This window comes from Antennarius striatus, chromosome 5 (assembly GCF_040054535.1).
Source record: "Antennarius striatus isolate MH-2024 chromosome 5, ASM4005453v1, whole genome shotgun sequence".
NCBI lineage: Eukaryota > Metazoa > Chordata > Actinopteri > Lophiiformes > Antennariidae > Antennarius > Antennarius striatus.
In genome coordinates, this window is record NC_090780.1 from 19310827 (window position 1) to 19335293 (window position 24467).

General features: G+C 41.2%; 2 protein-coding genes across 6 annotated transcripts; both read left to right on the forward strand.

Annotated features, from left to right (window-relative positions):
• The first annotated feature begins 349 nt into the window (after window positions 1-349).
• On the forward strand, window positions 350-15388 carry synpra (synaptoporin a). 2 transcript variants are annotated; one of them, XM_068315455.1, is made up of 6 exons: window positions 350-470; window positions 602-667; window positions 12698-12822; window positions 13056-13254; window positions 13362-13553; window positions 13941-15388. In XM_068315455.1, the coding sequence occupies exons 1-6, from the start codon at window positions 453-455 to the stop codon at window positions 14190-14192; spliced, it is 852 nt and encodes a 283-aa protein (XP_068171556.1). In that variant the 5' UTR covers window positions 350-452; the 3' UTR covers window positions 14193-15388. The 2 variants fall into 2 exon arrangements, with proteins under 2 accessions (XP_068171556.1, XP_068171557.1); XM_068315456.1 differs by lacking the exons at window positions 350-470; window positions 602-667 and adding an exon at window positions 8711-8786.
• A 2568-nt stretch (window positions 15389-17956) lies between these two features.
• Window positions 17957-23339, forward strand: LOC137595385 (zinc finger and SCAN domain-containing protein 29-like). Of its 4 annotated transcripts, XR_011035430.1 has the most exons (4): window positions 17957-18173; window positions 18723-19058; window positions 19259-20071; window positions 23004-23339. XR_011035430.1 is itself a non-coding variant. In XM_068315453.1 (3 exons), the coding sequence occupies exons 1-3, from the start codon at window positions 17996-17998 to the stop codon at window positions 23102-23104; spliced, it is 615 nt and encodes a 204-aa protein (XP_068171554.1). In that variant the 5' UTR covers window positions 17957-17995; the 3' UTR covers window positions 23105-23339. The 4 variants fall into 4 exon arrangements, 3 of the variants coding, with proteins under 3 accessions (XP_068171554.1, XP_068171552.1, XP_068171553.1); XM_068315453.1 differs by lacking the exon at window positions 19259-20071; XM_068315451.1 differs by lacking the exon at window positions 23004-23339 and having other exon boundaries at window positions 19259-22476.
• Window positions 23340-24467: the final 1128 nt, after the last annotated feature.

Genomic DNA, 24467 nt, shown 5'->3' on the forward strand with positions numbered 1-24467 from the left:
CTGTACTGTGTTTAACAATCCCTTGTAGATATAACATGTGAATGTAACACACGAACAAACACACACACGCACACGCACACACACACACACACACACACACACACACACACACACACACTATGACCTACATTGTTAAAATAACAAGCCATCCCCACCAATAACAAAAATTGAAGGCGTCACTCCTTCTTGTGGAGACCAATCCCTGTCTGTATCCATGGTGAAAATAAATAAATAAATAAATAAATAAAATTTGAAAAGAAATAAATAAACAAACAAATTTCTATCACGCAACTAAGAAACGCTGGGAGGATTCGGGTTTTTCCGGACGGTGTCGGAAACGGAGCGAAGAGCCGCACAAGGCGCGACAAACGCATCAAAACGGGTCCTGGTTTGCAGATTTGAGAGTGTTTACATTTATAAACGAGTGAGAAATAAAGTGGCTCGCCGCTCAAATGGACACCGCTGATCAAGTGAGTAGAGCATCAAATAATAAGATCATGCAGACTCAAACGTGAGTTATTATCTTTTAAAACTGGCCAGTGTGTCAATTAATTGGGGATTTAGGTGAGAAAGCTTTCATCCTTCCTCTGTTCTCCTGCAGCTTGCGTCTGTTGGAACGTTTCAAGTGTTAAAATTACCTCTGGGATTCATTCGTGTTTTGGAATGGGTGAGTTTAATTAAACTTTATTTGTTAATGCAACTTATGTAATGTAAATAAAGCAATGAGATATGTACATAACATTTGGAACGTAATGCGCCGTGTGTTGCTATGAGTGAACATCTGGTTTTGACCACATAATTCTTATCTTTTGTGCAACTTAAAGTCATCTGTTGGTTTTGAGTGCCTGAATACTGTTTGCACCACAGTGAACCACAATCCGCCTCGGCTATCATTTATTTTAGTGTGACTGAAAGGTTTAAGTCTGTAGGTCTAAAAATCGACGTGAGAACTATTTGACAGGGGTAGCTGCTGCATTGCTTTTTAATGCGTATTTTGGATGCGTTATGCCCAGAGTGCGTTTCCCGGAGGTCCGCAAAAAATGCCCCATTTTACTTCAAGTGCAATGATGTGGGAGTCAACAACAGCGTGATGTCCTACCGCTGTGTGAATCAATGCTGTCGTACCTCTCAGTCTGGACATGTTTGAAGCCTCTCAAGCCTAAAGGCGCAAAGAGATAAGTGATTTTCTTTGATGTGAGTTTGGAGAAATGATTGGGATATTCAGCTCCCGCACAAATATCACATGAGGGTCTTTATATGTGTGTGTGAGGTGGTCTTTTGCCACCAATTGTGCAGAGAATTCTCAATGGAGAGCACTGCTGCTCCATAGAAATAATCATAATAATTTTTTTTTTTAAAAGAACAACAACAACTGCAACACACACACACTCACAAAGGTGTGAGCTTCGCTTTCAACAGAAACACGAGACTTCAGTTGAAATAGGGCAGATGTCAATCAGCGAGGTGAGTTCCGGATGGAATCCCTCTGGGGTGTTTGTGTGTGCCCAAATTCACTGTGATGTTTGGGAGCCGGAGCCAAATAAGAAGCAGATGATCCAAATCACCATCTGCATGATGAAGATAACGCTCTGCAATAGCTCCCGATGTTTGTCTCATTGATGATCGTTCTCTGTCTCTCGTCTGTCCGTCTCTGTCTGTCTCTTTCTCTCTCTCTCTGTTTGTGCACAAGAGAGTTTGAGGGCAACATGTGAGCATGACTGCACACTGTCCTGTAACATCCCACTACATCACCTTCATGGCACTTTTAGAAAAGTGACCTTTTCCTTGCTGTTTCCAGTGGGCTTGTAAAAAATGCAAACAATTCAAATTGAGATCCAAGTATTCTGATTTATTCTGCAGCACCAACAGTAGTGGGAATGGTCTGGACTGTTTTTCTGGGACGCCAGAGAGGGGAAACATTTTCATTAGTGCTCACATTTTCTGACTCCGTAAAGCGATGGAACGTATTTGTATTCGATATTTTTTTATTACAATTTATGTGATCCCCCCATCCATCCATACATCCATCCATCCATCCATGTCTCGTCTACAGCCACTTATCTGCCTTGCAGGTCACGGGTCTGCTCGAGCCCATCTCAGCTGGCTACAGGCAAGAGGTGGGGTACACCCCAGATGAGATGCCAGCTCATCGTGGGGCCACACAGGAGACAAACAACCACACATGCTCACGCTCACATCTACGAACAATTTGGTGTCACCTAAGATGCTTGTTTTTGACGTGGGAGGAAGCAGGGAACCTGGAGTGAAGGCAAGCAGACACAGGGAGAACGCACAAACTCAGCACAGAAACAGATCAAACCTGAAACCTACCTGGTGTGGGGCAACAGCGCCATCATGGAGCCCTTAACCCAAATTAAATGTTGTTGAGTTTTAGTTTAGTTTCGTTTTTATTCATATGCCAACGTTTGGCTCTGTTCTAATTTGACTCCTTTTCGATATGGTTGACGCAACTCACATGGAAGCCGATACAGGTTTATTTATTGTAATGTGACAATGACTTATGACAAGAGTCTCTGACAGAAGTTCAATACAGAAGATGTCTTCATTGTTCCACAAAAATTTCAAAAGAAATTTGAGTGGTTTTATTGACAAATACTTTTACACAGGAATCAGATTTGCTTGCATGGAAAGCAAAAAAAAAAAAAAATCTACAGTTATGAAAGAATGCACAAAATATATTGCTTTTGAAAAGAATATTCAACCAAAGAGTGTGTTCCTGGTGGGCGACGGTAGACAGGAAGAGGCTGTTGTTGTTGTGGTGTGAGTTTCTGGTCCTAATGAACTGCAGTTTTCTGTTTGTGTCCGGGGTGAGAGAGGTTGACTGCTTCAGAGTCCTGGGGGTGCATAGACCCTAAACCACTGATGTAATGCAGTTTACTATTAAAAGATTTTTTTATCATCCACTCTCAGTTGAGCTCCTCAGTCAAACTGTAACCACTGACATCAGCGGCCTTCGTGTTCAGGCTGCTGTTGTGCATGTGACATCTTCATTACTGTTCCCTTGTAATGCAGGTTGGTTCAGGACCACTTCACTCAAGAATCTGTCAATTAATGTGAATCTTCAGACAAATAAAAACCAGATTTGTGCAAAAATGTGTGCTGAAACTTGCAGTGTGAATGTCACTGACATTGTGTAGTTCTGCAGCTGATCAATGGTGAACCTTCCCAGAACTGGCTTACGTTCTAAAATTTCCTTCCAAAAGGTGAGATCATATTTGTCAGGTGCTCCTTGTCTGTGCAAATCCAGACTGCAGGTGAGACCATCATTGAGGCAGTCCAGCAGATGTCTCTCTCCACAAGCTTCATACATTCTTAATGTCTATAAACAGGCTTGCCAGACAAGAATATTGATACAGGATAAAAGATGATAACAGTGTGTGGAACTGTGACTTTTTTCAACTGTTAATTCATTTGGCGCTGCAATCACTCATCACCATGAAAACAATGTCAGCCAATGTATTTGACAACCATGCTTCATAATCAGAAGCCTTGCAGTACATTTCTGCTCACATTATTTCACTGGTAGAAACACGTCTGGCAGTTTGGTTTGTTTACACGCCCTCAGGCTACAGAGGCTGTGGTTTAGGCAGCAATTGACATTTATGTTGCTAATGATAGTGAAACCTTGACTGTATGGCTGACTGGTCACGTGGACAGAGAGAAGGTTGTTTAAAGGTTGTTTTGGACTGGGTAGTAGTTAGAAGTCTTCTGCATCTTCACTCAGTACTGGGTCTGCAAGAAGTTAAGGCAAATTCATAATCAGCCATGTGTGCATCCGATTCTAGAGGATGGTTTTAGAGCTGTGTGTGTGTATGTGTGTGTGTGTGTGTGTGTGTGTTAATGCAGGCTCTTGGCCTTTTTGGCACACTGTCAGTGGCTGGCATATTCTGCTCCAAACAGCTGTAAGGTCTCCTCCACTCCACCATTGACCAACTCATGCAGAAGCTGTCCTTTGAGATGTGCCCTGACTCTTCACTGCATGTGTTGGAATGTGTATGCGTGCGTGTGTGTGTGTGTGTGTGTGTGTGTGTGTGTGTGTGTGTGTTTTTATGAGTGTGTATAGAGGGGTTGAGAGAAAGATGGAGAGAAAAAGAAAAAAAAATTGCACGGCTGATTGAGCACATAATGCAAATGATATACATGCTTTTTATGCACTAGTGCATTGTTGCACCATCACACAGGCCAATTTTAGAATCACTGTATCAAGTCAGTGGCTTCCTGGACCGCAGCAAATCTCTGGCTGATGAGTCACAAAGAATGAGTCCATCAGTAATTTATGAGTAACGGTCCTCCTCTCATCCAAAACCCAGGAGTGACCCACTGTCCAGTGATGTCACCCTCACTACTTTACTGTACACCAGTTCAGTTGCTTCAGGGGGTCAGAACATGTCAGCGTATGTTTGAGGACGTGCAAACAAAACTGTACCACAAAAGAAGGATGTTTATCAAGATAGTTTAATTTCTTGCTTGCACCTGACTAGAGAATTCATGTATTACAATTTATAACATATATATTGAACAGCACGGTGGTGCATTGGGTAGCTCTCACAGCAAGGATTGGGTTCAAATCCTCGGTACTTTTCTGGGTGCTGTCTCTATGTTGTCACTGTGTTTGTGTAAGTGAATTGGTGACTCTACAATGATGTGAGTGAAACTGATGTGGTTCCGGAGTCAGCTGGGGTTGGCTCTTACCTCCTCCTCCTTGAACAGATCCACTTCAAATTGTAATGTGTTCTTTCATACAGCATCTACAAGCCAAGTAGATATCCTCAGCAAAAGTGGGCCAGTTTCAAGTAGATATTTTCGATTGATTTTGGGAGTGCAAGTATGAAATCAAATATTTTTCTTAATGCAGAGAACTTTTGCATTGTATAGAATTTGTACCTTCAGAGTGGTACCCACCAGAAACCAAGCAAAATGAAAAGAATTTTGTTTCAGTGAAACTAAGTGGGATGGACCAGTTTTACTCTGTGGTTCTGCAAATACAAGAAACATGTATAAAAACACAACTAATTTCATGAAGTCAAAAAGAATCATTTGCTGGAAAATGCAGTTTGGGATTCTTCTCATACTTTCCATCTTTCCCTTTCTCTATTTCTCTATTTGTCTTTTTATTTGTCACATTTGGTATTATTTCTACATTGGCCTTTTACATTGATATTGACTCATAGTGTAGACTCTGGAAATGTGTGCAGTGACACAAATGCACCAAAGGAATGCAAATGAAAGGAGGGCAATGCAGACAGATTGGCGACAGCTGCTGACATATCACAAGAGACTTGTCCAGGTCAAAGATTTTATTCAGTAATGAAATTACCCTTTGACAGCAGGTCTCAAAGCAGCAAACATCCTGTTGTCATGACATCTGATAACACTTCAATTAGATTCAGTTAACACCTAAAAAATAAAAAAGTATTAAAACAGTTTATTCATATGTTTGTGACCTAAAATAACCTACACATCCATCTCCTGTGATCTTACCCTACTTTTTACAACAATCACTCCTCCATTCTGCATAGTGTGTACTGAATGTAGGTCTATTGTCCTGTTTAACTGCAGGGCCACCAATGTTGTTGTATGATGCGTCCACTTGTACCAGGTTGAGGCTGATGGCATTCACATTCAGTGTTTTGATTATTTGCTTTCTCTGCATAAAGCTCATCTGTAGTTCTGGAAGGGAGTCACAGCTGTCTGAATGTGTGACAGTGTTTTTTTAAGTGAACTACAATCTTCCCGCGGGGGTGCAAAATCACAAAAATAATAATTTTGCATGTTTTTTAAAGGCAGAATGAGTAGGTTGAGTTCCTGAAAAAAGGATTGATGGAACAAACATCACTTTTGACGTGTGGCCATGTGTCTATTAGTGATGTAATTTTGGGCAGAGAAAACAAAATTACATCAAAATTGTTTGTTTTGTAATAATATAAGAAGAAGAAAATAGGAAGAAGGATATGTGATGTGTGTTGCTTGTGGGTTGTGGTTGCCAATAAGCTCCTGCAGCCACCAGGTCAGAGTTGGACCTCTGTCTCTCTCCCTCAACCCTGAGACGATGATCCACCATCTGTGACTCAGGCAAGTGAAAGGTTAGTCTGTCTTCTCATGTAAGTGGACAACGATACTTGAACAAGACATCCCACGCACACAATACATGAACAGCACAGATGAGAAATACAATACGCATAGAGAAATACAAAGGGCTCAGATTTGCACCAAATTTATATTTCAGGACTTGCTGAGTTAAAATGACATAAAATGAAGGTTAATTTTTTTTTTAAATTTTCCTTAGGAAATTAATTAATTTAAAGCCACTGCGTATTTGATCTTTTTCCATACATGCCACATCAAATGATTTGAATTTCAATGAAAAATTGGATGGATGAATGCATGGATGGATGGATGGATGGATGGATGAATGGATGGATGGATGGATGGATGGATGGATGGATGGATGGACGGACGGACGGATGGATGCAAAGAGTGGAACTGACTAAAAACTTTGTGTGACTTCCTCAGTCACAGCTACCCAATAAAGGTTTTTAGTAAACCTTTTAGTAAATAAACAGTTTAAATACAGTGAACTGGTCCTGAACTTGCGCCTATAATATTTCATTTTTGGGGGGAAAACCCAGGAACTGACTTTGTATTATTTGCTCCATTCTTAGATTCTTGGAATGATATTCCCTACTCACATGTAGCCAGTAAATCCAGCACCATGTACAAATGCAGACACACACATTCATGTACACACAGTGTGTTGTCTTATATTTACAATTCGATGTCCCTTGCTACATAAGTGCACTGACTGTCCCCACAAGGCATAGGAGATGGTTTGTAGCTCCATCAGCTGAATAAGTAGCTTGGAAACCCCACAGAGCAAAGAGGAGCACCAAAAAGAGACAGTGTTACGCAAATAAATAGAGATTCTCTGCCTGCCTGTGGTCAGCCAAGCTTACAGAGAGGGGGTGGGGGGGCAGATAGATAGAGGGAGAGATTAATCTGGCCTGTGCAGGGCATCAAGTACTCCCTCTGCAGAAAATGATCAGCGCCAGCAAAGCCAGCAACCGTATTTGTTCTGCATTGATGCAAAAATTAGATAGCTTTATGTATAAAGGCTTGCTGAAGATATTTTGTGCCACCTTGTAGTCAGTATGCAGTCAGAGTTCAGCTGTGACAGTAAGAACGTCATCAACCTATTATAATCGTCTTTTCTTTCATGCATACATTCTGTCCTACCGAAATGTGAAGTATCGCAAACATCCAGGGAAAGCAACAAATGAAATGATCATTTACATTTTTAAGTGAACTGAAAACAAACAGCGGTATGTCGGGTAGGGTGTTGTTCATTCACTGTCTTCTGTCTCTTATCTCCCTTTGTTTTATTCATTCTTTTGTTTATGCTTAACAAGTTGGCGTGGAACTGCTCATGTTTGCACACTAGTGGACCACAGCAGTGACAGCAAGTGAGACTGTGTGTGTGTGCGTGCGTGTGTGTGTGTCTGCATTTGTGCATCATTGTGGACTGTGGAGATAATGCTTTTGCCTGACTGGAGACGGTGAGATATTTTTACTCTGGGTTCACATGCACACACACACACACACACACACACACACACACACGCACACACACATTGCATGCTCACATCGAAATTCAATACTTAGATAAGCAAACACATGCACAAACACTAAGGCACACGTATAGCCATGCTCACATAAACATGAATGTATAAATGAATAGAAATGCTGCACGAATACACATACATGAATATGCATGTTAAGTGTAAAACATGTGCCTAGAACCCAAAGTTGGTGCCCAGGCTGCAGAGACACGCTACAGGAATTAAGATCATGAAATGAACCAAAGCAGAACAGAAACAACAATAATTAAACAATGAAATTTATTTGACTTGCTTGAGTTTGTTTTGAATAAAACTTGGAATTTGGAGTTTTGGCTCACATGTACACAGTTTTAGTGCAAACATCACACCTGACATTTTTCATCAAAAGCCTCTTTAAGAAATGAAAGGTTAATTAGAAATGGACACAGGAAACATTTGACAGTTATAACAACAAGTCTACTTGTTACTTTCTAAATTAAAATTGCTTTTTTTGGCTCGCTCCTACAGTTTCCACTAGTATGCACGTTGTGTAGCTGCTGTGAGTCTGCAGACAGACCTACTGTTAGTGTCGGTCAGTAAACTTTCAATCACTGACACTAGACTAAAGACAAATGAATCCATTGTTAAGGGTCGACTTGCACTGATTTATAAATAACCTTCGACAGTTGTCAAAATCACTTCAGTTTCCAGCTGTGCGGAAGATGTGTGTTAGCGGTCATTATTACACCAAGTCACTGGATGTGATGCTGACGCACTTCCTGTTGAGACTGAAGGACCAAGATAGCAACAGAGGCAAGATGGGTGGTAGACCTGACAATCCCTTCCTCGCGTCTCCATGCGGCCTTGAAATAAACTGATGCACGGATTGATGAAGAGCTGATTGATAACAGTGTGTTTTCAGGTACAGGACAGATGGGATCGAATCAAAATGACAGTAAAGTATTTCACATCCCTTTTGTAACCCTAACCCTAACACCTGACAAATGTTGTCAGTTTGCATTCATTTAAACTTATTTCTTCTACCCAGACAAGTAAAACCTACTCAACAGTCCCTCTCAGTCAGAAGGGGGAAGGGGCTGAACATCTGAAGTGATTTCTGCCTGAGGATTCAATGATTTTCCTCCACTTGGATAGAGCATTTGGACGATTGTGAGTGTGTGTGTGTGTGTGTGTGTGTGTGTGTGTGCGTGCGTGCGTGCGTGCGTGCGTGTGTGTGTGTGTGACATCTGTGAGTTTGCAAAAAAATGTCAAGCACTGCTCATCAGTGAATGCATTTTTTAATTTCGTGTGAAATGTCCCTTAACGTGATCTTCACCTCTCCACCCGACGCCGCCTCCATCGCTTCCTCCGTCATTCGTATTGTGTCCTCTCCTTTAAGCAGCTTCTCTATTTTCTCCTATCATCCCTTTTATTTGTTTCTTTGTTTTTATTGTATTAACGCGCCACTCCATCCCTCTTTGGCCCACTTCACTTTTCTAATTGTCTCATCATCTGGTAAATCTCTACACCATACCATGTTTGCTTTCCGTGTGTTCACAATAAAGCCAGTGTGTGTTGAACAGTAGCTCTGATTGCTGGCTGTATACCCTGAAGCTTGTGGATCAGTTTCATAATCCCTAACCAGCCTCCACTCTTCCACAGTGTACATTCACATTTTGCACTTGTGGCCCTGCTGGAGCTACTCTTTATTCCACTCACAGAGAAACCTTGTCATTTCAGCCACATCAACTTCCATACATACACAACTTCACCATGTTTTTCGCGTTTTAAAGTCAAACTGAACATATAACATTAAATTTAAAAGAATATTACGGTCTTTACATTTGTACTGTGGTACCTATTGCCATATAGGTCGATGAAGAGGAGGATGAGCAGGAAGGTGCTTCAGAGATTTGTTTGCTCTGCTGATGGTTTAACATTCCTGCACCATGGCTTCTCTTTCTTCCTGTCTCTGTATGTTGCCCCCCCACCCCCACCCCCTCGTCTCTCTCTTTTCTCTCTCTCTCTCCCTTATCTCTTGTTTCCCTAAGGAGCCCAGCTGGGAGAAGCAGATAAACACATGGGGGCACAGGGCTTAGCACCCACCCTCCTTCCACAATGCTACGCTCTCCTGTTCAAAGGCCCCAGCCTGAAATGAGAAGGGCTAAACCCAACCCGAAAATCATAGGGAGGGGAGGCAGCTGCTGTAGAGAGAGAGAGAGAAAGGGGGGGGGGGTTAGGGGAGAGATGTTCATTTGTGGACGTCTCTGATAATTAAGAGGAAGTATTTATTCTTTTGCTCTTCTGGTCACTCTTTTCTCTTTACCATTTGTTTGTTCGGATAAGCACATTTGACAGGACGTTTAGCGAATCTGTGTGTTTCCAGACGTATGAGCACATCATGTGGGCTCAAAGCCAACCAAAGCTAAAGGAGGTAAATCACTCCTGTTGAGGGGGTTCCCTGCAGAGGTTCCGCTTATTGTACGTCATGACAGACAGGTAAGTAGCGTTCAGCTTCCAACTGAGACCTGAAGTTGGAGGTGGAACAAATGGAATTATGAGGCCTCTCGGTTAATCCAACAGCATTTGGCCTCGATCTGGGTCGACCTAACCTGCCAAACTGAGCTCAGTCTTTTGTAGCTCAGATAAGCCTTACAAAGCATCACCTAGTATTGTGTTGCAATGCCCTCACTAATAAGTCAATCAGTTAGGAAGACGAAGGAAGACAAGCCCTATAGAGTAATGTATGTCGTACTGCCACACATAAGGCCACGATGAAGCTATGGTGTATTTGCGGTGTTATATTGTGTACATTTTTCCATTGTGATCTTTTGATACTTGATCGCAGAGGAAGTGACCATTTTTAAACGACTGATGTATACAACTAGTATTAGTGTAGAATTGTGAGGACTGTGTTGTCATGGCATTGTGGTGGATATGCTGACCGAGTGCAAGTTCTGACATGCACAAAGACCATACCATTGAGAAGAATAAGACACAGCAGGCTCAAGGGTCTCACACTCACTGTCCTGCCTCCTCCATACTCAATCACTGTCAATGCAAAAGTGCAACAAACACAGTAATCTCTGTGGACTTCAAAAACATGCTTGCAGACTTTGTTAGAATATGTGGCTTGGAGGACTGAATGATTTTTGAAATTGCTGAAGCTTACCAAATATCGCCCTCCAGAGGCTGAGGGGTGTCCAAACTAAAGAGGCGTCTCCCCAGCTACTGGCAAGCTGCTCACCCAGCTGCCTGTGATATGGGCGAGGGGAGGCTCATGCTAACCAGGCGTCAGCTCTGATTATGGTGATTACAGCTGTGAGAACTCTCGAGGCTATCAAAGCTCTATATGGAAAACAGAGCCGAGAGACAGAGCGAGTATAATAAATGGAGAGGTTGTGTTGTGTTAGAGGGTTGGATGTATGTTGATTATAACTTGTGGCCTGTTTTTGTTTCTGATGCTTGCTTTTGTTCCAGGACGTCAGTTCTAACTCTTATTTCATTGAATCCTGTTGACCAGGTTTTGTCTGCCTTTTCAGCAGTGGAGTCAAGGTCATTTGAGTTTTTATTTAGTCTTATATCACTCACCTGGCCTCACCAGTCTCATTATTATTGACTGGATTGCTTTATACAGACAGTTACTGCATGAATCAAAAGAGTATATTTCTTGGAAAAACACCTTGAAAGAGGACGAAAGAGGAGGACGAAGAGCTGAAAATGTGAAAATCTGGGGTATGACTTTCCTCCTGTAGAGAAACTTCACATCACAAATCAGCTTTGTGTTCATTCTTGTACAGCCTTTGATTCAACTAACTGCCCCTGTTGTATTTACAAAGTAATTTAGACTTATACTGTATATAGAATACTTACTGCATACAGGTTGTTGTGGGTTCACCATAGTGAGGGCTATCGTAGCCTTTAGCTCAAAATACTTGCATCCATCAATTTAATGTAGGCCTACTTCAATCAGTATTGTTGTTGCCAGTCATTTGTAATCACTCTCAGATGACAATGATCACCGATCACAATGTGGTGTCCTTATGCTCTGAGTAGCCTGGCAGTGATTTTAACCATAACAGCAGGAGGGGATGTGTTCTGCTTGTGGTCAGTGCTCCGGTCAGTTTGTGAGAAGCTAAGTGATGGTCTGTTCATCCTTAGGCATTTCCTGTCATCCCTTCTGTTTGTGCCCTGCAGCACACTGTGGTCTGATTGGCCTTTACAAAAATTATTTAGGATGATTATTGGCTGATAACTGGATATGGGTATGATTGATCAGCAGGTCATGAAACTACATTTTTTAAATGATATTTAACTCAAGTCACACAATAACAGACACAGAACTAGTCAGCATTTTGTCAGTGTTACCAACCACTTACACAAAAATCTATGATATTCCTCTTCTTCTTTTCGTTTTGACTTGTCCTGTTGTCATTTGCACAATAAACACTTTTTTAAGGGTCGCCACAGCACAGTGTGCCATCTTTTTCCATGTCAGCCTGTCTTCTGCCTCCTCCTCTCTAACACCAGCTGCCCTCATGTCTTCTCTCACTACATCCGTCCACCTTCTCCTTGTTCTTCCTCTTGCCTGATAGCTCCATCCCAACACCCTTTTACCAATATACTCATGATCTGTCCTGTGGCCATGTCCGTTTCCACAGATCTGTTTCCACTTGGATCTGTTCCTTCACCTCCTTACCACACTCACAATTGCTCCTGACCCCAAAAATTTGAAGTCCACAAAGCCTCACTCTTCCTACTCCACTCCTTTCATTTTTGTACAAATATTCTATTTTACTTTAGTTAGTCCTCATTCCTCTCCTCTTCAACACATGCCGCTACCTGTCTAAATGTTTCTCCACCTGCTGCAGTGAAATTAGTGAAATCAGGGACCACTGGTCAATTGCCAAAGTTAGGTTTATTCAACCTGGGAAACCCAATGGTATCACAGGTACTGTATGTATATTGGACAACTGGTTCTGACTCTGTCTTGTGCGTGTACATGTAAACGTACTCATCATGTGCCAGTTTCCACAATGGGAATCTAATTTTTTTTTTCATCATTTTCTTATTTTATGCAGCTCTTTGCCATTTTTGCATTTGCAACATGTGGCGGCTACTCCGGGCAGCTACGTGTCAGCGTCGACTGCATGGAGAAGGCCAGCAGCAACCTCAGCATCGGCATTGACTTTGGGTATCCTTTCAGGTGAGTGTGCTTCATTCATCATCTCATGGTTATGGCAGGATGCTGATGCTAATGCTTGTGCTGGTGCATGATGGTACCATCCCTATTGGGACAAATGAATCATCTTTTTGCTAAATAGTTCATCATTTTTAACAAATATATACAGGCAGAAGCGGATAAATTGAATGAATGAATGAAAGAAAATATGCCATAGACATTATTTTAAGTTTCATTATATTCTCTGTGTGTAACAGGTTGCACCAGGTGTCTTTTGAAGCGCCTGTATGTGAGGGCATCAGGAGGGAGTCTGTGTTCCTCACTGGAGACTATTCTTCCTCGGCAGAGTTCTTTGTCACTATTGCGGTCTTTGCCTTCCTGTATTCCCTCTTTGCCACGGTTGTGTACATCTTCTTTCAGAACAAGTACCGTGAAAACAGCCGAGGACCGCTCATTGTAAGTAGAGTGAATTCTGTCGTTCAGCCACTGCTCAAGCAGTGTTAACGTAATGTTGTGGTGTCTTTACTTTTTACTTCCTGTCCTCTCCCTGCATGTGCCACCAGGACTTTGTGGTGACAGTCGTGTTCTCCTTCATGTGGTTGGTCAGTTCCTCTGCTTGGGCCAAAGCTCTGTCTGATGTGAAAGTGGCCACTGATCCAGATGAAGTACAGCTCCTCATTTCTGCCTGTAAAGTCCAGACCAACAAGTGTGGCTCGGTGCATGGACCACGCTGGTCCGGACTCAACACCTCAGTGGTGGGTACAACCCTAAAACGCTAGGAAGAGATAAATGTGCTGCAGACAAAATTCATCTGAAGAAAATATTGAACTCACTGGTTGATCCTGATTGTAATGTGGCCTTGTAATCTGTATGCACCCCCCACAAGACTGCATGCAATTCTGTCATCTGAGCCCAGTCCAAGGCATAAAACCAGTTACATTTCCAGTTGATCGGTAACCACTGAAAGCAGAAGAATGGACATGTGAAGTGGTGAAAAATGGAAACAGATTATATTTTTAAAATAAGGCAAAATGGAAGTATATTGAAATTTTTGAATTTGAGCATGAACAGGAAACAGGAAATTAAAAAGATCATTTTGTGCATTGCTGTTCATTATTACTTTGTCTCTTCTTTCTCCTCAGGTTTTTGGGTACCTCAACTTTGTTCTGTGGGCCGGAAACATCTGGTTTGTCTTTAAGGAGACCATTTGGCACAAAGGTGCTTCAAAATTGGCGGGAGCGTCATCTGAGAAACAAACCAGCACATTTAGCCAGCAGCCATACAATCAGGGTAGCTTTGACCAGTCAGGGAGCTACAATACCCAGGGAACCCTCAGTCAGCCATCTGAGTACAGCCAGGTGGGGGGGCCCATTTCCTACTCCAATCAAATGTAGCCGATGCTTCTTGCTTTCTGATTGGCACATCTGCATATCAAATTAGGGCAGTGAGTGGGTGGTTTGAGGAAGAGGAAAGGATTAATGTTCCTCCTCAACTCAGTTAATCATTAGTTTGTGCAAAAAAATATATATAATATGAAATGGCATAGGTGTCAAAGTACACCAATTGTAGATATAATTATTGGATATAGTCTTTTACTCTCTCAGAGATGTTGTTTGCTGAATGTTGTATTTCTTGATGTTTGAAAATCAGAAGTGACACTTTATCCCTGTGCTCCGTTATTGACTGCTGAGACTGGGTGTCTTTTTCAAGCTGGTTTGCACAGCAGAAGAAATAAGTTATTTGTAAAAATTTCAAATTCCTATTATGGTGAAAATGCATGATGTTGTGTGTGTGCTACTGAGCTTTGTAAAATTATAAGACAACAAAATTCATTTTATCTCTTGACAAAAGCTGACACAGCCCGGACTCCTCCATGAAATAGTATTCGGATTGGATTTACTATGTTTATTTTTTATTCTAACAGGAACTGCAATATATTTTGATAATGGCTGTTTTCAATTTATATACAAACTCAAAAAATAAGGAAGTGATATGTCTGTGACATATTTATTGGTATTAAGCATTCCATCTCATGCTTAAAACGTCTTAAAACAGCAATAACTGTGTACTACAGAATTCACTACTTGGGGTATGTGCAAGAAAGCATACCATATGCAACCAATACAACTTGTTTTGTTTTTTTTACTGAAAGTTTTCCACTTCTAGTTGCTTTAAGAAAGCTATTACAGTTTTACTTTAATCACTAAAGAGGAGTGGCTCTTCTATCCGCATATTACTGTGACTGTTTTCTATGCTATCCTTACCACAAAAGTTCATCACTGCAAAGTTACAATACATGAGTAGTTTGATAGGTCACTCATCTGTATAAAACTAATGCTGAACTCATGTAAAGCTGTAGGGATCAAGTAATATTCCTCGGTTGCTGTTTGTTTACATTAATATGACTTGTGCAACCCTGTTTCTTGAGCTCCTACGCATGTGGCTTGCATCCGTGTCGTAAAGCAGATTGATCATCCTTGTGGCTGTAATAGTCTGACATTCATGATAAATGTTTTATGGGTCCATATGATGGCACTTTGTTCATTATTGTGGATATTTTACAGCCATTCTTGCTAAATAAAGCACAGATTTGACCATAAATTATTGGTTTTTGTGTATCTGTTCACATCTGTTTAACTGATCTGTGTAAAAATTTGTATAAAAGTATGCAAGCTGGAAAAATCATTTAATGGTTGACTCCTGACCTGTTGTATTGGTTTCCATGGAAACAGAGGTAGGAATATTTGTCTAAAAACAAGAATGTCCGATTATGTGCTGCAACCTTCACCAGCCCCCATTGGCAGAGTTACTGACGTTACATAGACATCAGTGCAGTGACGTTTTTTCCCTTGCTCCCTGTTTTCTGTATGCTCATTGTGGTATGCAGATATGCAGATTAGCGTGTGCTATCGCCCGACGATGGTTGGGGGAGCGCACCTGTTCGCTCTTTTGATTGGCTGCGCCAAGGCCTTATATGAGGATCGAAGACGACAGTCGTTTGGTGGCAGTAGGGTGTCAGGCAGCAGATTCTCATCCTCTCCATCTTCCAACCAGCCACATGCCGTTTTGTATGAACTACTGAGTCTGGGTTGAGAACTAGGGTTGGACTACCAGTTTATTTGGTGATTCTTTTCTCCTGTTTAATTTAGTTTGGGAGGTTAGAGCCTGTCATTTGTTTTTTCTGTTATGTTAATTATCATTCTTTTACAGAAAGGATCGTTTTGTTTGTTACTTTGGCATTAGTCCAACCTGAAGTGAGATCAACATGTTTTTTGATATTTCTTCTTCTTTTCCTTTTAGGCTTTTTCCCTTCAGGGGTCGCCACAGCGAATCAGTTGCCTCCATCTAACCCTGTCTTCTGCATCCTCTTCTCTCAAACTAACTACCTTCATGTCCTCTTTCACTACATCCATAAACCTCCTGTTTGGTCTTCCTCTAGGCCTCCTGCCTGGCAGTTCAAAACTCACTGGCAGTTCAAAACTCTGTATTTTTTTATCTTTAGTTTTTGTAAATAAAAACTCTGATTTTCCCTATATACTTCAACAATTCTTCCTGGTGGCTCCTTCTTGGGACTTGGGGAAGATAGGGCCTTTCCGTGTTATGGCTCAAGCACTCCTAGACTGGGCGACGCTCTCAGGCCCCGTCCACACGGTGACGGATTTTTTTAAAAATGCGACTTTTTAAAAACTCATCAAAAACGATTTGCATTCACGCGACACCGCTTTCAAAAAAAATCTCCGTCCACACGTAAACGCACCAGTGCGTTCAATCAATCGGTGAATCAATTGGTGAATCAATCGATGATTCAATCGGTGTCAATCGATGATTCAATTGGTGAATCAATGGATGTCGGTCGCGAAAGCAAGGGCTCTGAGAGCCGGCTCTTTGAAGTGAACGACGGGAACCGGCTCCTCTATGCCTCGGTTTCTGCACTTAGTGCGCTCACTGCGCTGAGCAGAGGAGGGAGGGGCAGTCTTCATTTTTTAGTTTTAGTTTATTTATTGTTGCACTGAAGAGTAAATATTTTTAATTTATATTTTTTGTGTTGCATGTTTTTAAGGGATTCTGTGTTGCTTGACTTTATCTTTTGAGAAATACTGATCATTTCCAGTAAAAGGATGAACAACTCAGTCAAATAATAATAATTACAATGATGAGAATTAATGGTTGGTGACCGCTGATCTAGGGGTAACGTGTAGTGATGTCGTTTGCGAAAGTAATGGCTCTGAGAGCCGGCTCTTTGAAATGAACAACAGGAACCGGCTCATCTGTGCCTCGCTGTCTGCGCTTAGTGCACTCACGTTTTTAAGGGACTCTATCTTGCTTGACTTTAACTACGGATGTTTGTAAATCTAATTATGAACCTCACCACACGTCACTGCATCAGTGTTAGTATCAGAGTCACTTTATGTAATAAATCATGTAGAAACACAGGGAACCTGAGGCAAATCAATAAAAACCAATTAAAGTCCTGGTCATTTTTTACTAGTGATCACAGTAATAGTGCACCTAGCAGAAAGCAGAAATAAAATAAGGACATCTTGTAGCAGCAATGCTAAAAGTGCCACAAAAACTGAACATCTAGAGATAGTTTCCCAGATACTATATGATGTAAAGCTACTATAGTAACACTACAGGTGCTAGCAATTATCCCTGGGAAACCTACTCCAAGCATGGACGTTTTGTGTATCAGTATTCATCCAAAGGTTTTAAACACAAATGGTTCAGAGCACAATGCTGGAACGTTATGAGTCGTCCGTGAATTTATACATTAATTTCAATTGGCCTATTAAATTTATTGTCATTATATTCACTTAATGCCAAAGAATGCTTTTAAAATTTTAAAAAATGATCCACAATCTGCACCTGTTGCCTGAATCTCCTCAACATGTCAATAACGCCTTTTTATTTTTTTTATTTTTTTTTACAGAAAAAGCACTCCTATTAAAAAATCGTCTAAATCCTTTGTCAATATTTCGTGATATTTCTCGGATAAACAAACTATAGGGTGAAACTGGTGAACATGGAAGCTGAGTCTGAAAAAAAAGACGCTCGTACTCTGAACGACCAGCAGAGGGCGACAGCGGTTTTGTTGTTTTGTTTTTTTCCTTCCGGTGTGCTTTAAAAAAAAAAAAAGCACGGAAACGGTTCACAACAAGGAAGTCAAACAGTCGCATGGAGACAGGGTCCGGGGAGAATGTCTCTACAACACCTAAACAAGTTCATCTGTGAGCGGCTGACGGCGGCGGCTGTGGACATTTTTGGGGCGGTGCAGAAAGCGTTGACAGAGTACCAGGAGGAGGTGACCCGAACCCAGAAGGAGATCGATCACCTCCGGACACTGATCAGTCCTGCAGTCAGTCAATATCGATCAGGTGATTCAACACGTGGGCTCAGATTCACAGTTTATTTCTAAGTAGAACAGAACACTGTTTATTTTACGGAGCCTCTTTGGGGACATGGAGAGAGAAAAATTAAGCTCCAAAGTTTTGCAGGATCTCGTAAAGCTACAGGTGTGTATATATATATATATATATATATATATATATATATATATATATATATATATATATATATATATATATATAATTTTGAGAGATCTCGCAAAGATGGACCTTTATTTTCTTTCTCTCCATGTCCCCTGGGGGCTCCGTATCAGATGATTAGTTGTAGATCTATATTGTATCTATACTCATCCAATTGACCACATCGTTGCTAAGGTAACCCACCTGTCTAAAAAAGTGTTTTTATGTTATTAAGATTGGCCTATACTGGCCACAGAATGACGTCGTCCAGTCCATGAAGAGAAGGAGGCTTACAGTTGTGATCAATGCTTATAGGGAACAAACCTTATTGATTGTGTGGAAACCAAACAACATTTTAGATTATATTTAAATCTCCACTTTTACACTCCTTTTGGTCAGCAGCTCAGCAGCTCACTGCTCGCTGCTGTGATAAGGGAGTTTCTTCTGGGTGCTGCCATGCAGAGGAACGTGTCCCACATGATAGCCAGGACCACGTCAGCGTCCTGCTTATTAAAGAGGAGGATAACCAGGGGGATGACTGGCCGGGAGCGTCCAGTGTTCGGAGCGATGAGACCATCTCTCCTCAGTCTATGAAACCAGAAGGTCGGGAGACGCCCTCACAGCTGTGCATTATGTCTGGCCTCGAACAGGCGGCAAATCTCACAGCAAGACTTAATGTGGATGACTTAAAATCCACGTCAACCAAGGAGGCTGAGTTGCAGGAAACCCTTACAGGTGAGGAGAGGAGTAGATGAGGCCACACCAACAATTGAACTTGGCTATCAATAGATATTTTATTATTTCACTTTAAATGTTTGTCTGATTTTTTTTTAATTGCACCTAAAGCTTGTTATTTATTGAAAACTGATCAAAGGTTGTAAATAATATATATTTGCTTTTTTTTTTTTTTTTTTTTTTACACTCTGTCTTGCTAGAGAGGGTGGAGAATCCTCGGTATAAAGATGAGCCTGATGAGAATCAACAGGCTGAACAAAACTGGAGCCCCGGTCAGGAGGACAGGGGTCAGAATCTCTCTCAGATGAAAGTGGAAAATTCAATATGTCTGGGAAGGAAAAACAACCGTGAAGATCATTTTAAGCCGGAGAGAAACGTTCATTCCTTAATTCTGACCAATCAAAGGCTTTTTAAGGCAAGTAGGAAAACGATGGATGCTGGAGGAGATGGCTGCTATCCATCTGGACTGACTTTAGTCTCTGAGAGTGCTAAGGCTGTAATAAAAACAGCAAGAAGGACTCCAAAGAAAAGTCAAAACTCCAACTTGTGTATCTCCAGAAGGGACAACATCAGAGTAGCAGTGAGAAGATACAATTGTCCGGTCTGTGCAAAACGTTTTAAAAAGTCCAGTCACTTGAAAGATCACATGAGGATCCACACAGGCGAGAAGCCCTACCGGTGTGAGCAGTGTGGCTTGAACTTCAGGCAGAAGGGTGCTTTGACTTTTCACAGGAGAATCCACACAGGGGAGCGGCCGTTCCAGTGCTCCGACTGTGGCCGGAGCTTCCGTCGGAAAGGTGACTTGGAGACTCACGAAGTGACGCACAAATTGGAAAGACCGTATATGTGCAGGTTGTGTGGGAAAGGCTTCAAAAGGAAGAGCATCTTAAGCGCACATCTGAAGACTCACGCAGATTACACAAAACCACTGTGAGCTTTTCAAACAAAACTCTGACTCTTTATTTTTATTCAATCTTGGATTGCCAAGATGGCAAAAAACGGTGATGATCAGGGTGAGTGTATTTTTTTCCTAATATGTATATAAGCAGCTCTGTGGTGCACTGGTGTCACCCCCAAAGTGTACCCTACCTCACCACCGCAGTCTTTATTCAATGTCAGAGGGAGAAATGTCAACATAACAAACAAAACAAACTCTAAATTATCTTTTAACTTCCCAAGTATGAAAAAATAGCGAACCTACCTCCTATACCAATGTAAACAGGAAAAATCAGGTTAGGATAAAAAGACTCCTCCCACTACATACAGCTCTAATTGTATAACTTATTATTCACTTTCTTTTCCAAAGTTTACATTTATTTAGCAGACAAACTGGCTGCCTCTCATTTGTGCAAGTAAATCAAAAAGATTTAAAGGTTAGATCTTTGCATACACATCTATATAATATTACAGAAGTACATTTTGAAACACTGAGTAAATGCAAACATATTTGCAATTTGATTTAAATTGACATAGATGGAGGTTTTCATGTTTATTTTAAGTGAAGCATGAAGATGCTTTTACATGAAACAGATCATGTGACTGTAGGTTGTCCTCGAGGGCGACTGGTCGGCAGACGAGGCTCCACAGAGGATAGTTCCACAGTAGTAGTATTTACTAAGTGGTACAAGCATTAAAGGAATTGAGTAAATTTTCTATTTGTGAACCAATAAATATTTGATATCGACAATGAGAGAGTGTTGTGTTGTGCTTAAATTGACAATACACCCAGATTCACCTGCAAATTAAGCAGCTATGTCTGTTTGTTACTCTCTGCTGTTGTCAACTTTATTCTGGTTACAGCATGGCCACCAGAGGTCGCCCTAGTACAGGATTTGAGCGAGTAGCACTGAAAGACAAATTGAAGAAACAGGTGTTGATTGTTTTCCCTTACCGACAACAACACACAGTTCACACATTTTAAGTAAGCATCTGTTTCCAGGGAGCAAATGATCTCTAATGTGTTGGGATGCGCTCCTGTTGATCTTCATGACGTCACTGGTATGCTCTGTTTAAAAGTATTATTACAAAACAGACATGCAAACGCATGAGCTCATTGTTTAGTGTTGGCTCTTTACTAAAAAGGTCACATGATGCCGTTGAACTATTGGTTTAGGTTGACTTCATTGCCTTGACATCCACTAAATACAGAAAAAATGCTGATTGATTTTAACTTTTAATGCATGTAAATAAAACTGGGTTGAAAAAGATTGTGTATGCAGCAAACAAATGATTTATATCACATCCATTCTGACAGTAATTGCTGTACTTATTCAAGAAAAAGAAAATGAAGGCATACGTATACGAAGGCATATTATTATCTAAAACCAATGTTGTAAACATCCATAAACAAGTTAGTTTATCAAAAACAAGGTTTGGACCCATCATAGATGCAGCGCGCCTTGCAGATGTTGGGCAGAGGACAGATAATATCACTTTCCCATGAGGGACATATGCTTCGGACAATGGTGTACCCAACAGCTCTCCAGCTTGAGACAGAAGAAGCAAAGAACACACAATTTATTGTGTCAATTTTCATGACAAGAGTGTTGCTTTGCAAAGCTCCGAGGGTTCACATCAGCAGTGGTCAAATGTCTCTGCGGCTGTAAGGCATCATGTGAGCTTCTAAAGAACAACATGGTCATGTGCTGTTTGCACGCTGTTTGTCCTCATGTGAGGCAGTAGGTGGTCCTGCTGCCCTTCCTCACATCATGAGCAAACATCTTTCAGCTTTGAAATCGATTGGATGTCATGAAAGCAACACAGGAGGAGGACCACTGTTAAAGTCAATGCAATAAGCAGGTAGCATCTGGTCCTTAAATGTAACAACACACTGGGGTGTATCTAAAGCTATTTATGGTGTATTCACACAGTTCACTCAGCTGTGAAAATGTAACTTATAGAAAAAAGAATGTTAAGTATAAATTTGAACAAAAAAACCAACAGAATTGATAAAATTGAGCGTTTATTTCCTATGAATTTACAGGATCAGCGATCATATCTGCATGTTTTTTTTTCACGTCCTTCTTTTTTTGTTTGTCTATGAACAGATACTTTTTGCTTGAGTGTTTTGTTTTGTTTTTTGTTTTTTTACCTGGTCCACCACTTCTTTTAAAACTACAATCTGTTTTTAAAGAGATCACATAAAGTTCTGTGGTACATCTCAACATGCCTCATCACTGATATGACCAAATTGCGCTGCCGATTCAGTGGTCTTGGTCAGTTCCTTATATGTCCTTACTACAGCTTCATTTCTACGCATGGTAATCTCAGTCTTTATGAAATAAAATGCTTTCATGTGAAATGCTTTCGACTAAATCGAGTCTAAAATGCATTGAAAATCTAAAGTGATAATTTGCCTTTGTTTTAATAGTTGCTGATGCTTTTTAAAGGTTATTGTCACCTCATCAGTTGCAGGGAAAATTGGACAGAACATCTCAGAGATATGCGAGGTGCAGTAAAATAAAGATTGAACAATACTTAAATAAACACATATAAACACAGAGTATCTTTCTGACCATGCGCCCACGGTCAGGTCAGGTAGACCCATCAGGCCGTGGGCTGCGGCAATGAACAGTCTTGTGGTTTCTGTTCTGATAGGCTGCAGAGAGCAGATCCTAACATTAAGTGTGAAGTTGTCATGTAAGGAGAACATCAGTTTCCTTGACTACCTCCTAAGAGATGATACTGCCGAACCCCGGTTTGGAACCAGTAATAATCGAACTCTCACAATTTCACAAGGAATCCAGACACTTCCACCCCACCCACTTCCAATTGAACGGATCGATCTAAATGTAATGTTATTATTAATTTTTTTTTAAAAAAGTCAAACTACTGATTTAATCTAAAGTTTGTGGCGATGGTCGGATTATTATTTATTTATTTGTACTAGTTTTATGCCTTACGGGCTTCATCCCACGTAGATGACCTTTTTTTCCCATCCTGCAGGGGTCCGCAGCACCTCCCTCCAACGCGGAGGAAAACCCACGCAAAGTTTTCCTGCAGCGCGCTGGCAGCCTTTCAACCAGTGCGTCCACGCCACAGAATAACCCGCGGGGATTAGCGCAATGTGAACGCTTCCAGGGGTGTAGGTGCTCGGTGCCCACTGAGGGCACCCACACTGACCGTGGATGTACCCACTTGAAGCAGGAACGTGGGGTTTCTCATCAGGAAGTGGAGTTTGATTTTTGGGCTACCATGTCAACAGTAACAAGAAAAAGTTAAAATTAACACCACCCACTCACCGTGTTATTGGCTGCGCGCTAAGTCACAGTCTGTTCAACACTGGCCACAATAAATAATCATCAACGTGTTTTTTTTTATTGTTTATTGTGTGGTTGAAGAGGATTTGTTCTTGAGATGCAGAGGGGAGCTTGTTGTCACGTGGTCTGGGTGGACAGAGATGCACATTGTAGTCATGCAGTTCATCTCAGCCTTTATCAGAAGTCAAATTCCTCATGAGGAAAAATGGTAGGGGTATCAGCTCCACCCGAGGATTTATAGCCCACTAAAGCCCAGGAAGCCGCAGCCTCAGGCGCTTTGTGTTGTTTATTTAGTGTTTGTCAAAACCTCTGGCATTTAACAAGCTCACAGCAGACGCTTCCATCACCACACACACATGCATGAGCACACACAAAGGCAGCAAATACGGACCTCAGTATTTCACATTTATTGATATAATTCAAGGTTTCATGGCAATACATTCACATGAAAACAACATCATGAAGAAAGCCTGTAAAGATAGCATGTTCTCAGTGTACATAAAGTACATGTTCATCTTTCTCATGTGTTTACATTCAACGATGCATCAATTGCATGTAGTGTGAGTGTGTGTGTGTGTGTGTGTGTGAGAGAGAGAGAGAAATGACATGGCCTTTGCATGGAGTCCCACTGTGAGTACAGCATCAGAGCAGTGAACACACAAGTCTGTGGAACAATGGCAGCTTTCACTGGTCCCATAGATAATCCCACTGATGTGTCCGTGGGAGAGGGTCAGACACTCGGTTTCTAAGTGGAACACTCCTAAAAGTCAGCCTACAGTATAATCACACACACACACACACACACACACACACACACACACACACACACACACACACACACACACACACACACACACACACACACACACACACACACACACACACACACACACACACACACCGAGAGACGTAAAGTGTAGATTTCCCATGTCATCAATTTAAATCCGTCATTATTTACAGAATATACATGATCTTTATTTCAAAAGAGAACCAAAATCCCATACGGAACCACAGGGACACCTTAGATATAAAGAAATTCAAAATAAAAACTTTGTAATTAATACTTTTTTTTTTTAAAATGAGGCTGTAGTTTTTCCTGAAAATGTGTGAGATTGTTGATTAACTCCACAGTTATTAGCTTATGTCACCC

Coding starts and splice junctions, on each gene's coding strand:
- synpra (XM_068315455.1), top strand. Junction 12,823..13,055: donor GACTTTGGGTATCCTTTCAG/GTGAGTGTGCTT, acceptor TGTGTGTAACAG/GTTGCACCAGGTGTCTTTTG. Junction 13,255..13,361: donor ACAGCCGAGGACCGCTCATT/GTAAGTAGAGTG, acceptor ATGTGCCACCAG/GACTTTGTGGTGACAGTCGT.
- LOC137595385 (XM_068315451.1), top strand. CDS start 17,996: ATGTCTCTACAACACCTAAACAAGTTCATCTGTGAGCGGCTGACGGCG. Junction 18,174..18,722: donor AGTCAGTCAATATCGATCAG/GTGATTCAACAC, acceptor CCTTTTGGTCAG/CAGCTCAGCAGCTCACTGCT. Junction 19,059..19,258: donor GTTGCAGGAAACCCTTACAG/GTGAGGAGAGGA, acceptor CTGTCTTGCTAG/AGAGGGTGGAGAATCCTCGG.